Source organism: Pavona decussata, unplaced genomic scaffold (assembly GCF_977016875.1).
Source record: "Pavona decussata unplaced genomic scaffold, jaPavDecu1.1 SCAFFOLD_308, whole genome shotgun sequence".
Lineage (NCBI taxonomy): Eukaryota > Metazoa > Cnidaria > Anthozoa > Scleractinia > Agariciidae > Pavona > Pavona decussata.
This window is the reverse complement of record NW_028145701.1, coordinates 3,862-22,500: the sequence shown is the minus strand read 5'-3', so window position 1 is coordinate 22,500 and position 18,639 is coordinate 3,862. Positions and strand designations below refer to the sequence as shown.

Here is an 18,639-nt window from a genome sequence, read left to right as displayed (position 1 = left end):
TCCTCGGTGCCCGCATTTAAGGACTTATAAGGAATTAGACTCTCACAACGAAAAGGTAACATTTGAAAGAAGACGGGAACAGTTGGAATAAAAAGCATACTGATCGCATGACTCTCACCGAGTAAAGTAAAAAAGGTGCCCATTAAACGGTGGCGCTACGTGCGTTGCTTCAGCTGAATGAATGAAAAAAGCTGACACTTAACGATGTACTCAGACACGTAACTTAAGTAAATTTTTTCTCAGCTGCTGTCTGTCACTTTTGCCAGTATGATATGGTTCAAATAGTACCCGAAAAATGTCTAAAGTTCAGTTACTTGTTGTTGGAGAAAGTCTGAACAGTTGTAGAGAGTTGATGATGTTGCAAAGCTGTTACGCAGTTTTCGCAACCTCCGGATTGAGCTCTGTCAACCTTCAATGTTTTCTTGCTCATGTTAAACTGGCAAAGGAGCTTTTTGCTGCTTGGAATCAAGTTCCGTGGCCATACAAAGGACGCAGCAAAACAACAACCGGCTTCTTGTATGGACTTTCTAACCAAGAAAAAAAAAGGTTTAAAGATTATACCAGCTTTATACCTTCTCACATTCGTGAAACCGCAGCCGGTTTCTTGGCTATAAAACAATGAAGGATGCATTGACTGTAACCGACAACGAGTTGAAACATTTGGATTGGTTTCTGGGTTTCAGTCAAGATACGAACTTCAAAATAAGTTCTGCCGGAGGCATTTTGCGAATTTAAACTTCTTCTGATATTAAAGTTGTTTGTTTGATGTTGAGGAAATTTATCCTGCGAACTTGAAAAAAAGAAAAAGTTTCAAAACAGATAGAAACGTGTTACAGATTTGTTGTCTTTTGATGACCATAAAAATCAACAACTAATAAACGAATGAACATTAACTCAAGTCTTACGTGTAATACTTCTTGAAAGCATTAAGCCAACAGCCGTCACAAGAAGCATTAAGCTTTTTCGGCAAAAAGAAGTAATCCAGAAATTCACTTCTGACCGATGTTGAAAAATTTGGTACTGATCTCTGAAAGAAATCGCATTGCGGAGAATATTTTGTTATATTTGTACTGTAAGGTTTAATGTTTTCTACTCAGCCAGGAGAATTTCCTGGAGTTTTCCCCAATGCTTTAATTTACATTTGTAGTTTAGTAAGGTTAGACGGGGGGGGGAAATAAAATGCTATTTTCACATTCAAAGTATTAAAAATTTTATTAATTTAATTAACTTTGTCAAAAGCGAACTGGATTTTCTCTTCCATTTTTCATATAAGGTAGTAGCCCCACGCACATTTGCGTGTATTCGCGCCGGTTAATGACGTGAAGGGTGCCGCAATTTTTTGGTACAACACATGGGGTTGCGTGGACCCCACGCCTACGGTCTCCATCCCTGATTATGGCTCCTGGTGGTGACATAACCCAACACAACTACGTTTTCTCCTCAGGACAATGCAGAGAAGGAGTGGGCGTTCCAAAAAGCTATTACAATCCAGACGTACTATGACTATCACCCGGTACCTGTACCTTTCAACATCATTTCTCTTCTTGGTCTGTTTCTCTTCATGGTCTGTTTTTGTTCCATAGACAAACCAATAGACTGGAAAAAAATGGAGGTGAGTTCGTTTTTATGGCATTCTGTGTTGGTCCTAATCCAAAAAGTACAAATTAGTTTATGGGAAATCTGGAAGACATGACAATTGATTATAAGGAGCAGCTGAATTAAGATTGACTAGCACTTAAGGACGGTGCCGCTTCTTTTGCTACTGCGCATAAGTGCTGCGCATCTAGAAATGGTCTGAAAAAATAAGGACAATGCTTAGTAAAACAAAGATATTTTGGGACACAATCAATCCGAATTTGGTAAACAAATTCTACTTATGCCCAATTGCCCCCAATTGTCTTTTAAGAGCATGCATCTTAGTTGTTACATGAACCTACAATCGTCTTCAGTTCTGTTGGGACGGCTAACATACACATCTACGCCTTGTTTTCAGTTGCCTCCAGTCCCATTGTTTAAATGTTGGGTTTCAGCGGCGAATTTTTATGCATTATTGTCCGTGGGGGATCCAACATTGAAACAGGGGTGAGAGAGGCACGAAAAAAAAAAAAAAAAAAAAAAGACAGAAACTATGAAACTTGGTAAAATTGATCGACCATCGTTCGAAGACTTAATCTGAAGGTATTACTGTTTTAACCTTACCAATAGAATTTGACGACGGTTGTAGTTTAAGACCTAGTTCCCACGAGTCTTTGACAAGCATACATTTGAAATAACTATAATGCGCTAATATTCTAAAAGACGTTCCTGAATTACTTACCCTTGGACTAATGGTGCTACAAAAATATGAAACACAAAAAAGGGAATAAAAAGGTAACCTGATGTTTCTTTGTCATAATATGTGGCAGATTTTATAAACAATAAATTTCAATATTTTGTTCACGAGGGGGCACTGAAAAGTCTTCTCTAAATATTTTTTTTTTTCTGTAGGAACAATGGCTGGACACAATTGTCGATGAACTTCGGAATAAATACAGGCTTAAATATGGAGATTCCTTTCCTCCTACAGGTACGCCGTATTTCGAACACTTTACACATTCCATGGTTGATTATTCATAAATGTGCCAACGGTTGAATCAGTCTTGCAAAGATAGACTTAATCACTGTCACTAAACCAGTTTTAAATGGTTTAGAATGGTTAAATGGTTCAGAATTATTTTGAATTTTTAAATGGTTTAACCACTTTTAAATTTTTTGTTCTTGTTTTGACAGATATCAACTGTAAAAAACAGTTGATATTTGTCAAAACAAGAATAAAAATTTGTCTTTTAAGAAGTCAGTGGATGTTTACTAAACCCTTGCGTTATTCAAAAAATGAGGTTACTGATGTTATTGCCAAGTTGTGTGGAAAGGAGGAAATCGTTTGAGTGTTTGTTTGATGAATTTTTTAAATTAGCAGTTGTGAATTTATACAGTAGAATATATAGGAATTGTTGAGGAATTCAACTGTTTAAATTCCTAAAAATATATCGGATGTCGGACGAAAACCTTACTATGAGAGGGCTTGGTGAGGAGTAAAATCCCAAAAAGCAAACATTATGGCCTGCCGTAATGTAATTCATATCGAGGCATAGCCTTCACAAGATAATCCTTTGTAAATGGTTTGAACCCAGGAGTCATGTCATAAGTACGTAAATTATGATCATCCGGGTGAGTGTAGTCCTGAGAAGGACTGTTTGTGGTGACTTTGACTGACGTTTCGACAACCTGAGCGGAAGTCATCTTCAGAGTCAAGTGAATTGTGGAACGTCAGTAGGTGGTATATACGTCTCTGGTTGTTAACCTGATTGGTCAACGAAGTCCAGATGTTATTGGTCGTTTGTCAGTGAGCCGTGATGTTATTGGCTGTGAAGACTGTAAAAAGTGATTGGTGCGTTTCGATCCGTCTTTTGTTAGTCAAAAAGTCCGTGGGTCTATTGTTTGTAAAATGTCTATTGTTTGTCTGTTTCGTTGTTGTTGTCAATAAGTCGTTTGTATGGTGCAGGTAGTTGTAGGCAACGGTTGAGTGGCGTTTGTTCTAAGTTAGTAAACCAGCTTTCTAGAGTGAGTCGTTGATAGTAATTTGTACAGTAGGTAATGCACTTGGCAGAGTCCCAGTCGATTCTGTGTTTCGTTTGTAAATGGTGCTCAGCAATGTGATTGTTGATATCACCATTTCTAGTTGCTCGTTTGTGTTCAGTCAGTCGTACGTTTAAATTTCTGCCGGTCTCACCAATATAAGTGGCCTGGCAGTCGCAGCATTTGATCTTGTAAACTGCTCCCTGTCTGCGGTTCGGTTCGTCTTTGTCCTTTACTTTCGTCAGTAGTTGTCGTAAAGTGGTTATAGGTTTGTGAGCTACACGGATATTGTAGGGTTGTAGAATCCGTGCGATAGTCTCAGAAGTGCCCCTTACGTAAGGTATAGTTACGGTAGTTACGGGAGTCGCGTCGTTGTTTGTGACGTTAGGTTCAGTGTTCTTGTAAGTGTTACGTCTAACAAAGTCCTTGTTGTAGTTGTTCTTGTTGAAAACGTTGTCTAAGTAGTTGTTTTCGTCTGCGAGTCTGTCAGGTGAGTCACAAACTAGTTGTGCTCGCCTGGTTAAGGTCTGTATAGTCGTTGCTTTGTGAGAACTAGGGTTGTAGGATGACTGGTCTAGTAGTCTGTCAGTATGTGTTGGTTTCCTGTAAACCGTAGTACTTAGTTTGTTGTCGTTGTTGTTACGGGTAACTAAGCAGTCTAGAAAAGGTATTTTACCATTTTCTTCGATCTCCTTAGTAAACTGTATGTCAGGGTTCTGTCTGTTAAGGTGTTCGTGAAAATCGTCGATTTCGTCTTCGTGTACTGCTGTAAAGGTGTCGTCTACGTACCGTAACCAGAGCGGTAGTGTCCGTTTGTAGGTTGCTAGGGCTTGTTCCTCGATGTTCTGCATGACAATTTCTGCTACAACAACAGAAACTGGTGAGCCCATAGCTGTTCCGTGTAACTGTTTGTAGTGCTTTCCGTTGTACTGGAAGTACGTGGACGTTAAGCAGAGGTTCAGTAGGTCCATTAAGTCATCTGTAGGCAGTGGCAGTTTTGTCGTGGAGTTCTCGATGGCGGTAGCAGTACAGTCTAGAGCCAGTTGAAGTGGAATACTGGTGAACAGTGATTTCACATCAAAAGACACAAGTTTGTAGTCGTCAGGTATTTGTACCGTCTTGATAGCGTCAATAAAGGTCTCGGTAGACTGCAGTTTGTGTCGGGATTCGTTTGTCAACGGTTTCAGTATAGTAGTCAAGTATTTGGATAGTTCGTAAGTCGGACAAGATAATCCGTTGGCACATTGCTATATCAGGTACGGAGAGTACCGTACGACTAGCCAATAAAATTCGAGGTCGGCGACAAGAGTGGTCATATGATCAGGAATTTTCATGATATTCGTCCTTCTTTTCTTCGTCATCAGATCAGACATTAACGGTTTATTGACTAAATTCTGTTTTCGAGGTAAACCTATTTGATTATGGCGGATTCCTGTTGCCCCATAAATGTACAAGAGCTTAATTACGTTTGGTTTAACGCTGTTTGTGTTTTCAATTTAAAATTGTCACAACCGTGGCCAGACGTTTTCCTCACGATTGTCTTTTCTCCGTCTTTATTATTTGTCAACAATTAGATCTTACTTCAAGCAAATCTCCCGTCCACAGTTTGCCTGTATTTTGATTATCATCACATAACTCGATATAAATAATTTTAAAAGAATTGCACAACCGCGACTTGTTATCACCCGTTATGATGACAGGCCGAATTGGATTCACTTCAGTCCTACTATCAGAACTAACAACCTCAAAATGTAGGCAGAATTTTTCTTATTTTGTTCTTACCAAAACTGTCCTCTTTTAAGTCTTAGTAACATGTTTTATTTTATAGATAAACTTGACCAGGTGCTTCAGGACACAGACAATACGGAAAGCATGGTCTTTCAGCTGCTTTATAGAACTTTCAAGAATAGACAAGACTCTGATGAGGCTCTCCTCCCTACTGGTCAAAAGGTGCATACATGTTGGTGTTCATTTACACTTACTATTGTAAAATTCCGACGGTAAATAGAAACATCCTTTTTTAAAATGAAGAAAAATTACTTTCTTACCGTAACCTTTATGTTTTTTAGCTCATGTTTGTGTTCCTTTATTGGTTTTGATTACTTTTCGTTCATTTCCAGCGCTTTCCAAAAGTTTTCGAAAAATCCAGTAATCCAAGATGGCCCGATAAAAAAAAATATATATATATATATATACCTGGATTTTTGAAAACGTGACCCCCAGAAATTGGGCACATTTTGAGACCTTCTAGGCTGAAGGAATATGCTAGTCATTAACAAGACTTCAATTAGGGTTTATCACAAGATTTTAAGCAAGGTCAAAGAATAGTATGGGAGAGAAAAACGAAAGAGGCTTTTCTTTGGAATTAGACATGACACTAATTAAAAACATCTGCATGAAATGAAACATGACCTGTGAACTTCCTACAAAATGTGTCAGAATTTAGCGATGATTAACCGCGTCAACGCATCGAAAATCTCGCCCAAAACCCGGTCTTTTAGCGCTCAAGTCTAGCTTTCTTCAACAGGATCGGCTTCTTGAGAGAAAGACAGCGTTTCAAATTGATTTTTTATGTTGATACTAGATTCATGCTGCACGCGAACTACAAACACGGCGACCGGACATCTGCAGGAAACTATTTATGAAACTCGAGAGCGGAAATACCACCCCAAATCGCATATCTCGACTAACCGATCACTAGCCTAACGACGCTACAGTTATAAGGGTGAAAAATAATCGAATAGCTTTTCAAACTCACGCTTTTTGAAGAGAAAATCCTTGCCCATCCTTGCTAGTGTTTAACATACTAACTGAAGTTCCCGGATGTTGAAATCAACATTTGAAAAGGGAAGGGTTAGCGCCCTTTTCTACCACAAAAATATACTAAGTCAATAATTATTGAGAGTGTATCAGCCGAATTGCAAAGAACGGGTGGATATCCTCGTCTGCGTGATTAATCATGTCGCAATAAACTGTAGCAATCGAATGCACAGGAGACATTGCCTTCATAATGTGAATTTTTAAGCTAGAAATTGTGTTCTTAATGAGTGCCTTCAAACAAAACCCTAGCGATTGACTTTCATTCATCATATCCTGAAATAACTGGCTTAGTTCAGGATTTCAGTCCGCCTAGTAACGTCAGATTCATTGCTTGAAAAACAACTGTGATTAAGACAAGCAGGGCTCTAAAAGTTTGCTCATGTTTTCAACTTCTTTGTGCTCATTTGGGTTATACCCTTGTAATTTATTGAGAGTGTATCAGCCAAATTGCAAAGAACGGGTTGATATTCTCGTCTGCGTGATTAATCATGTTGCAATAAACTGTAGCAATAGAATGCACAGGAGACATTGCCTTCATAATGTGAATTTGTAAGCAAGAAATTGTGTTCTTAATGAGTGCCTTCAAACAAAACCCTAGCAATTGACTTTCATTCATCATATCCTGAAATAACTGGCTTAGTTCAGGATTTCAGTCCGTCTAGTAACGTGAGATTCATTGCTTAAAAAACAACTGTGATTTAGACAAGCAGGGCTATAAAAGTGTCCTTGTGTTTTCAACTTCTTTGAGCTCAGTTGGATTATACCCTTGTAATAATTATTATTAGTATTTGGGCGCAAATTGTTCAGAACGGCTTGATATTCTTCTTTGTATCATTAATCACTTCAAGATAAACTGTAGTAACCAAATAAAGAGGAAATGGTGCCTCCACAAGTTATATTTTAGGCAAGAAATCATGTCAGTTTATGAGTGACACAAAGCAAGGGCTAACTAGTTCCTTGCATTCATCATATTTTGAAATAAGCTGTAACGTTGAGGCTTTAAGCCCTTCTACTAACAGCAGTTACATTGCTAGACAAAACAACTGTGATTTACAAAAGCAGGACTAGAAAGAAAAGCTTATATTTTCATCATTCCACTTATATCATTTTAATAATTATTATTAGTATTTGGGCTCAAATTGTGCAGAACGGCTTGATATTCTTCTTTGTATCATTAATCACTTCAAGATAAACTGTAGTAACCAAATAAAGAGGAAATGGTGCCTCCACAAGTTATATTTTAGGCAAGAAATCATGTCAGTTTATGAGTGACACAAAGCAAGGGCTAACTAGTTCCTTGCATTCATCATATTTTGAAATAAGTTGTAAAGTTGAGGCTTTAAGCCCTTCTACTAACAGCAGTTACATTGTTAAACAAAACAACTGTGATTTACAAAAGCAGGACTAGCAAGAAAAGCTTATATTTTCATCATTCCACTTATATCATTTTAATATCTGTCTGGATTTTTAAGAACATGCCCTCAGAAATTAACCACATTTTGAGACTTTCTAGGCTGATGGAATATGCTAGTCCAGAACATGACTTTAATTAGGGCTCATCACAAGAAAGCAAGGTCAAAGAATACTACAGACCTGGTATAGAAGGTTTGTCTTTGAAATTGGACATGACACTAGCACTGACATTTGAACTGACACAATGAAACATGGCCTGTGTGTTGACAAAACAAGTGCGACATTTCGCAATTATTAACGGCGCCAACGCATCTTAAATCTCACCCAAAACCCGGTCTTTTAGCGGTCCAGTCTAGCTTTCTACAACAGAATCGGCTTAATCGGGGCAAGACAGCGTTCTAAATTGATTTTCCGAATCTCTTCTATATTTACAAATCGAAACGAATCACGCCGGACGACATCTGGAAATTATTTATGACATTGAGTCCGGAAATCCGACCCCAAACCGCACCTCTCGACTAATCGATCACTAGCCTAACAACGCTACAGTTATAACGGCGAAAAATAATCGAATAGCTTTTCAAACTCACGCTTTTTGAAGGGAAAATCCTTGCCATTTCTTGTTCGTGTTTAGTGATATAACTCTAAGTCCCGGATGTTGGCAAAAAGATTGGAACGGGGAACACATATGGCGGTTTTCAACAAGAAAATAAACCAAGTCTTTGGCCAGGTTAAAAATTCCCGATAATTTCATCTTGCCCGACTAGAAATCATCCCTAAGAGCTACTTTTTAAAGCCAAAGACTGTCACCTCCTCAAGCAAAGCCCAAAATATGCCAGCCTTCGTCCAAGCCCGAGTAACTAAAGTTTACCCGTTTAGCTGAAAAACAGGACTACTGGTAGCAAGCATATTAGACGAGGCAGGAACTGCACTCGGAAGACTTTTTCCCTCATTAGACTTAATGATGTCCTCAGGAAAACTTTGCTTAAGGAAGCCAAACAAAACGCTAGGGCTAATGAATTTCTTCTCAGCTAAGAGCGCGCCGAATTCAAAGCGTGTTCGTTGTGCCGTGTATAAACGTTTCAGAGAGAGAATGGGGCTAGCTGGGCAAAACAATTAAATGAGTCTACATTATTTTAAGCAAGAAATCATGTCAGTTTATGAGCGACACAAAGCAAGGGCTAACTAGTTCCTTGCATTCATCATATTTTGAAATAAGCTGTAAAGTTGAGGCTTTAAGCCCTTCTACTAACAGCAGTTACATTGCTAGACAAAACAACTGTGATTTACAAAAGCAGGACTAGCAAGAAAAGCTTAATTATATTTTCATCATTCCACTTATATCATTTTAATATCTGTCTGGATTTTTAAGAACATGCCCTCAGAAATTAACCACATTTTGAGACTTTCTAGGCTGATGGAATATGCTAGTCCAGAACATGACTTTAATTAGGGCTCATCACAAGAAAGCAAGGTCAAAGAATACTACAGACCTGGTATAGAAGGTTTGTCTTTGAAATTGGACATGACACTAGCACTGACATTTGAACTGACATGAAACATGGCCTATGTGTTGACAAAACAAGTGCGACATTTCGCAATTATTAACGGCGCCAACGCATCTTAAATCTCACCCAAAACCCGGTCTTTTAGCGGTCCAGTCTAGCTTTCTACAACAGAATCGGCTTAATCGGAGCAAGACAGCGTTCTAAATTGATTTTCCGAATCTCTTCTATATTTACAAATCGAAACGAATCACGCCGAACGACATCTGGAAATTATTTATGACATTGAGTCCGGAAATCCGACCACAAACCGCACCTCTCGACTAATCGATCACTAGCCTAACAACGCTACAGTTATAACGGCGAAAAATAATCGAATAGCTTTTCAAACTCACGCTTTTTGAAGAGAAAATCCTTGCCATTTCTTGTTCGTGTTTAGTGATATAACTTTAAGTCCCGGATGTTGGCAAAAAGATTGGAACGGGGAACACATATGGCGGTTTTCAACAAGAAAATAAACTAAGTCTTTGGCCAGGTGAAAAATTCCCGATAATTTCATCTTGCCCGACTAGAAATCATTCCTAAGAGCTACTTTTTAAAGCCAAAGACTGTCACCTCCTCAAGCAAAGCCCAAAATATGCCAGCCTTCGTCCAAGCCCGAGTAACTAAAGTTTACCCGTTTAGCTGAAAAACAGGACTACTGGTAGCAAGCATATTAGACGAGACAGGAACTGCACTCGTAAGACTTATTCCCTCACTAGACTTAATGATGTCCTCAGGAAAACTTTGCTTCAGGAAGCCAAACAAAACGCTAGGGCTAACGAATTTCTTCTCAGCTAAGACCGCACCGAATTCAAAGCGAGTTCGTTGTGCCGTGTATAAACGTTTGAGAGAGAATGGGGCTAGCTGGGCAAAACAATTAAATGACTCTACATCGGGTAGTTTCGGGGATGGGGGGGGGGGGGGGTAAGGAGAAGAATAGCTTTTGTCTTTTAAATGACTGCTGGTGACTCTTGTATTGTACATCCCTACATTTAATGGGAAATAAAAAAATAATAATAAAAAAAAAAACAAGTTATATGTTAAGAAAAGTCAACAAAAATCATAGATTTCTGAGGGTATGTTCTTTTAAATTCAGACAGATAATATTAGTATTTGGGCTCAAATTGTTCAGAACGGCTTGATATGCTTCTTTGTATCATTAATCACTTCAAGATAAACTGTAGTAACCAAATAAAGAGGAAATGGTGCCTCCACAAGTTATATTTTAGGCAAGAAATCATGTCAGTTTATAAGTGACACAAAGCAAGGGCTAACTAGTTCCTTGCATTCATCACATTTTGAAATAAGCTGTAAAGTTGAGGCTTTAAGCCCTTCTACTAACAGCAGTTACATTGTTAGACAAGACAACTGTGATTTACAAAAGCAGGACTAGCAAGAAAAGCTTATATTTTCATCATTCCACTTATATCATTTTAATATCTGTCTGGATTTTTAAGAACATGCCCTCAGAAATTAACCACATTTTGAGACTTTCTAGGCTGATGGAATATGCTAGTCCAGAACATGACTTTAATTAGGGCTCATCACAAGAAAGCAAGGTCAAAGAATACTACAGACCTGGTATAGAAGGTTTGTCTTTGAAATTGGACATGACACTAGCACTGACATTTGAACTGACATGAAACATGGCCTATGTGTTGACAAAACAAGTGCGACATTTCGCAATTATTAACGGCGCCAACGCATCTTAAATCTCACCCAAAACCCGGTCTTTTAGCGGTCCAGTCTAGCTTTCTACAACAGAATCGGCTTAATCGGAGCAAGACAGCGTTCTAAATTGATTTTCCGAATCTCTTCTATATTTACAAATCGAAACGAATCACGCCGAACGACATCTGGAAATTATTTATGACATTGAGTCCGGAAATCCGACCACAAACCGCACCTCTCGACTAATCGATCACTAGCCTAACAACGCTACAGTTATAACGGCGAAAAATAATCGAATAGCTTTTCAAACTCACGCTTTTTGAAGAGAAAATCCTTGCCATTTCTTGTTCGTGTTTAGTGATATAACTTTAAGTCCCGGATGTTGGCAAAAAGATTGGAACGGGGAACACATATGGCGGTTTTCAACAAGAAAATAAACTAAGTCTTTGGCCAGGTGAAAAATTCCCGATAATTTCATCTTGCCCGACTAGAAATCATTCCTAAGAGCTACTTTTTAAAGCCAAAGACTGTCACCTCCTCAAGCAAAGCCCAAAATATGCCAGCCTTCGTCCAAGCCCGAGTAACTAAAGTTTACCCGTTTAGCTGAAAAACAGGACTACTGGTAGCAAGCATATTAGACGAGACAGGAACTGCACTCGTAAGACTTATTCCCTCACTAGACTTAATGATGTCCTCAGGAAAACTTTGCTTCAGGAAGCCAAACAAAACGCTAGGGCTAACGAATTTCTTCTCAGCTAAGACCGCACCGAATTCAAAGCGAGTTCGTTGTGCCGTGTATAAACGTTTGAGAGAGAATGGGGCTAGCTGGGCAAAACAATTAAATGACTCTACATCGGGTAGTTTCGGGGATGGGGGGGGGGGGGGGGTAAGGAGAAGAATAGCTTTTGTCTTTTAAATGACTGCTGGTGACTCTTGTATTGTACATCCCTACATTTAATGGGAAATAAAAAAATAATAATAAAAAAAAAAACAAGTTATATGTTAAGAAAAGTCAACAAAAATCATAGATTTCTGAGGGTATGTTCTTTTAAATTCAGACAGATAATATTAGTATTTGGGCTCAAATTGTTCAGAACGGCTTGATATGCTTCTTTGTATCATTAATCACTTCAAGATAAACTGTAGTAACCAAATAAAGAGGAAATGGTGCCTCCACAAGTTATATTTTAGGCAAGAAATCATGTCAGTTTATAAGTGACACAAAGCAAGGGCTAACTAGTTCCTTGCATTCATCACATTTTGAAATAAGCTGTAAAGTTGAGGCTTTAAGCCCTTCTACTAACAGCAGTTACATTGTTAGACAAGACAACTGTGATTTACAAAAGCAGGACTAGCAAGAAAAGCTTATATTTTCATCATTCCACTTATATCATTTTAATATCTGTCTGGATTTTTAAGAACATGCCCTCAGAAATTAACCACATTTTGAGACTTTCTAGGCTGATGGAATATGCTAGTCCAGAACATGACTTTAATTAGGGCTCATCACAAGAAAGCAAGGTCAAAGAATACTACAGACCTGGTATAGAAGGTTTGTCTTTGAAATTGGACATGACACTAGCACTGACATTTGAACTGACATGAAACATGGCCTATGTGTTGACAAAACAAGTGCGACATTTCGCAATTATTAACGGCGCCAACGCATCTTAAATCTCACCCAAAACCCGGTCTTTTAGCGGTCCAGTCTAGCTTTCTACAACAGAATCGGCTTAATCGGAGCAAGACAGCGTTCTAAATTGATTTTCCGAATCTCTTCTATATTTACAAATCGAAACGAATCACGCCGAACGACATCTGGAAATTATTTATGACATTGAGTCCGGAAATCCGACCACAAACCGCACCTCTCGACTAATCGATCACTAGCCTAACAACGCTACAGTTATAACGGCGAAAAATAATCGAATAGCTTTTCAAACTCACGCTTTTTGAAGAGAAAATCCTTGCCATTTCTTGTTCGTGTTTAGTGATATAACTTTAAGTCCCGGATGTTGGCAAAAAGATTGGAACGGGGAACACATATGGCGGTTTTCAACAAGAAAATAAACTAAGTCTTTGGCCAGGTGAAAAATTCCCGATAATTTCATCTTGCCCGACTAGAAATCATTCCTAAGAGCTACTTTTTAAAGCCAAAGACTGTCACCTCCTCAAGCAAAGCCCAAAATATGCCAGCCTTCGTCCAAGCCCGAGTAACTAAAGTTTACCCGTTTAGCTGAAAAACAGGACTACTGGTAGCAAGCATATTAGACGAGACAGGAACTGCACTCGTAAGACTTATTCCCTCACTAGACTTAATGATGTCCTCAGGAAAACTTTGCTTCAGGAAGCCAAACAAAACGCTAGGGCTAACGAATTTCTTCTCAGCTAAGACCGCACCGAATTCAAAGCGAGTTCGTTGTGCCGTGTATAAACGTTTGAGAGAGAATGGGGCTAGCTGGGCAAAACAATTAAATGACTCTACATCGGGTAGTTTCGGGGATGGGGGGGGGGGGGGGGGGGTAAGGAGAAGAATAGCTTTTGTCTTTTAAATGACTGCTGGTGACTCTTGTATTGTACATCCCTACATTTAATGGGAAATAAAAAAATAATAATAAAAAAAAAAACAAGTTATATGTTAAGAAAAGTCAACAAAAATCATAGATTTCTGAGGGTATGTTCTTTTAAATTCAGACAGATAATATTAGTATTTGGGCTCAAATTGTTCAGAACGGCTTGATATGCTTCTTTGTATCATTAATCACTTCAAGATAAACTGTAGTAACCAAATAAAGAGGAAATGGTGCCTCCACAAGTTATATTTTAGGCAAGAAATCATGTCAGTTTATAAGTGACACAAAGCAAGGGCTAACTAGTTCCTTGCATTCATCACATTTTGAAATAAGCTGTAAAGTTGAGGCTTTAAGCCCTTCTACTAACAGCAGTTACATTGTTAGACAAGACAACTGTGATTTACAAAAGCAGGACTAGCAAGAAAAGCTTATATTTTCATCATTCCACTTATATCATTTTAATAATTAATATTAGTATTTGGGCTCAAATTGTTCAGAACGGCTTGATATGCTTCTTTGTATCATTAATCACTTCAAGATAAACTGTAGTAACCAAATAAAGAGGAAATGGTGCCTCCACAAGTTATATTTTAGGCAAGAAATCATGTCAGTTTATAAGTGACACAAAGCAAGGGCTAACTAGTTCCTTGCATTCATCACATTTTGAAATAAGCTGTAAAGTTGAGGCTTTAAGCCCTTCTACTAACAGCAGTTACATTGTTAGACAAGACAACTGTGATTTACAAAAGCAGGACTAGCAAGAAAAGCTTATATTTTCATCATTCCACTTATATCATTTTAATATCTGTCTGGATTTTTAAGAACATGCCCTCAGAAATTAACCACATTTTGAGACTTTCTAGGCTGATGGAATATGCTAGTCCAGAACATGACTTTAATTAGGGCTCATCACAAGAAAGCAAGGTCAAAGAATACTACAGACCTGGTATAGAAGGTTTGTCTTTGAAATTGGACATGACACTAGCACTGACATTTGAACTGACATGAAACATGGCCTATGTGTTGACAAAACAAGTGCGACATTTCGCAATTATTAACGGCGCCAACGCATCTTAAATCTCACCCAAAACCCGGTCTTTTAGCGGTCCAGTCTAGCTTTCTACAACAGAATCGGCTTAATCGGAGCAAGACAGCGTTCTAAATTGATTTTCCGAATCTCTTCTATATTTACAAATCGAAACGAATCACGCCGAACGACATCTGGAAATTATTTATGACATTGAGTCCGGAAATCCGACCACAAACCGCACCTCTCGACTAATCGATCACTAGCCTAACAACGCTACAGTTATAACGGCGAAAAATAATCGAATAGCTTTTCAAACTCACGCTTTTTGAAGAGAAAATCCTTGCCATTTCTTGTTCGTGTTTAGTGATATAACTTTAAGTCCCGGATGTTGGCAAAAAGATTGGAACGGGGAACACATATGGCGGTTTTCAACAAGAAAATAAACTAAGTCTTTGGCCAGGTGAAAAATTCCCGATAATTTCATCTTGCCCGACTAGAAATCATTCCTAAGAGCTACTTTTTAAAGCCAAAGACTGTCACCTCCTCAAGCAAAGCCCAAAATATGCCAGCCTTCGTCCAAGCCCGAGTAACTAAAGTTTACCCGTTTAGCTGAAAAACAGGACTACTGGTAGCAAGCATATTAGACGAGACAGGAACTGCACTCGTAAGACTTATTCCCTCACTAGACTTAATGATGTCCTCAGGAAAACTTTGCTTCAGGAAGCCAAACAAAACGCTAGGGCTAACGAATTTCTTCTCAGCTAAGACCGCACCGAATTCAAAGCGAGTTCGTTGTGCCGTGTATAAACGTTTGAGAGAGAATGGGGCTAGCTGGGCAAAACAATTAAATGACTCTACATCGGGTAGTTTCGGGGATGGGGGGGGGGGGGGTAAGGAGAAGAATAGCTTTTGTCTTTTAAATGACTGCTGGTGACTCTTGTATTGTACATCCCTACATTTAATGGGAAATAAAAAAATAATAATAAAAAAAAAAACAAGTTATATGTTAAGAAAAGTCAACAAAAATCATAGATTTCTGAGGGTATGTTCTTTTAAATTCAGACAGATAATATTAGTATTTGGGCTCAAATTGTTCAGAACGGCTTGATATGCTTCTTTGTATCATTAATCACTTCAAGATAAACTGTAGTAACCAAATAAAGAGGAAATGGTGCCTCCACAAGTTATATTTTAGGCAAGAAATCATGTCAGTTTATAAGTGACACAAAGCAAGGGCTAACTAGTTCCTTGCATTCATCACATTTTGAAATAAGCTGTAAAGTTGAGGCTTTAAGCCCTTCTACTAACAGCAGTTACATTGTTAGACAAGACAACTGTGATTTACAAAAGCAGGACTAGCAAGAAAAGCTTATATTTTCATCATTCCACTTATATCATTTTAATATCTGTCTGGATTTTTAAGAACATGCCCTCAGAAATTAACCACATTTTGAGACTTTCTAGGCTGATGGAATATGCTAGTCCAGAACATGACTTTAATTAGGGCTCATCACAAGAAAGCAAGGTCAAAGAATACTACAGACCTGGTATAGAAGGTTTGTCTTTGAAATTGGACATGACACTAGCACTGACATTTGAACTGACATGAAACATGGCCTATGTGTTGACAAAACAAGTGCGACATTTCGCAATTATTAACGGCGCCAACGCATCTTAAATCTCACCCAAAACCCGGTCTTTTAGCGGTCCAGTCTAGCTTTCTACAACAGAATCGGCTTAATCGGAGCAAGACAGCGTTCTAAATTGATTTTCCGAATCTCTTCTATATTTACAAATCGAAACGAATCACGCCGAACGACATCTGGAAATTATTTATGACATTGAGTCCGGAAATCCGACCACAAACCGCACCTCTCGACTAATCGATCACTAGCCTAACAACGCTACAGTTATAACGGCGAAAAATAATCGAATAGCTTTTCAAACTCACGCTTTTTGAAGAGAAAATCCTTGCCATTTCTTGTTCGTGTTTAGTGATATAACTTTAAGTCCCGGATGTTGGCAAAAAGATTGGAACGGGGAACACATATGGCGGTTTTCAACAAGAAAATAAACTAAGTCTTTGGCCAGGTGAAAAATTCCCGATAATTTCATCTTGCCCGACTAGAAATCATTCCTAAGAGCTACTTTTTAAAGCCAAAGACTGTCACCTCCTCAAGCAAAGCCCAAAATATGCCAGCCTTCGTCCAAGCCCGAGTAACTAAAGTTTACCCGTTTAGCTGAAAAACAGGACTACTGGTAGCAAGCATATTAGACGAGACAGGAACTGCACTCGTAAGACTTATTCCCTCACTAGACTTAATGATGTCCTCAGGAAAACTTTGCTTCAGGAAGCCAAACAAAACGCTAGGGCTAACGAATTTCTTCTCAGCTAAGACCGCACCGAATTCAAAGCGAGTTCGTTGTGCCGTGTATAAACGTTTGAGAGAGAATGGGGCTAGCTGGGCAAAACAATTAAATGACTCTACATCGGGTAGTTTCGGGGATGGGGGGGGGGGGGGGTAAGGAGAAGAATAGCTTTTGTCTTTTAAATGACTGCTGGTGACTCTTGTATTGTACATCCCTACATTTAATGGGAAATAAAAAAATAATAATAAAAAAAAAAACAAGTTATATGTTAAGAAAAGTCAACAAAAATCATAGATTTCTGAGGGTATGTTCTTTTAAATTCAGACAGATAATATTAGTATTTGGGCTCAAATTGTTCAGAACGGCTTGATATGCTTCTTTGTATCATTAATCACTTCAAGATAAACTGTAGTAACCAAATAAAGAGGAAATGGTGCCTCCACAAGTTATATTTTAGGCAAGAAATCATGTCAGTTTATAAGTGACACAAAGCAAGGGCTAACTAGTTCCTTGCATTCATCACATTTTGAAATAAGCTGTAAAGTTGAGGCTTTAAGCCCTTCTACTAACAGCAGTTACATTGTTAGACAAGACAACTGTGATTTACAAAAGCAGGACTAGCAAGAAAAGCTTATATTTTCATCATTCCACTTATATCATTTTAATATCTGTCTGGATTTTTAAGAACATGCCCTCAGAAATTAACCACATTTTGAGACTTTCTAGGCTGATGGAATATGCTAGTCCAGAACATGACTTTAATTAGGGCTCATCACAAGAAAGCAAGGTCAAAGAATACTACAGACCTGGTATAGAAGGTTTGTCTTTGAAATTGGACATGACACTAGCACTGACATTTGAACTGACATGAAACATGGCCTATGTGTTGACAAAACAAGTGCGACATTTCGCAATTATTAACGGCGCCAACGCATCTTAAATCTCACCCAAAACCCGGTCTTTTAGCGGTCCAGTCTAGCTTTCTACAACAGAATCGGCTTAATCGGAGCAAGACAGCGTTCTAAATTGATTTTCCGAATCTCTTCTATATTTACAAATCGAAACGAATCACGCCGAACGACATCTGGAAATTATTTATGACATTGAGTCCGGAAATCCGACCACAAACCGCACCTCTCGACTAATCGATCACTAGCCTAACAACGCTACAGTTATAACGGCGAAAAATAATCGAATAGCTTTTCAAACTCACGCTTTTTGAAGAGAAAATCCTTGCCATTTCTTGTTCGTGTTTAGTGATATAACTTTAAGTCCCGGATGTTGGCAAAAAGATTGGAACGGGGAACACATATGGCGGTTTTCAACAAGAAAATAAACTAAGTCTTTGGCCAGGTGAAAAATTCCCGATAATTTCATCTTGCCCGACTAGAAATCATTCCTAAGAGCTACTTTTTAAAGCCAAAGACTGTCACCTCCTCAAGCAAAGCCCAAAATATGCCAGCCTTCGTCCAAGCCCGAGTAACTAAAGTTTACCCGTTTAGCTGAAAAACAGGACTACTGGTAGCAAGCATATTAGACGAGACAGGAACTGCACTCGTAAGACTTATTCCCTCACTAGACTTAATGATGTCCTCAGGAA

General features: G+C 38.5%; 1 protein-coding gene across 1 annotated transcript in view; it reads left to right on the top strand.

The window, feature by feature from the left end:
* Positions 1-5,786, top strand: part of LOC146454219 (short transient receptor potential channel 4-like) — a 31,267-nt gene extending 25,481 nt beyond the window's left edge. The window contains exons 13-15 of the mRNA XM_085095721.1: positions 1,445-1,612; positions 2,488-2,566; positions 5,444-5,786. Coding sequence (XP_084951847.1) covers positions 1,445-1,612; positions 2,488-2,566; positions 5,444-5,619 — 423 coding nt within the window. The 3' untranslated portion in view covers positions 5,620-5,786. The remainder of the gene's footprint in view (positions 1-1,444; positions 1,613-2,487; positions 2,567-5,443) is intronic.
* The last annotated feature ends 12,853 nt before the right edge of the window (positions 5,787-18,639 follow it).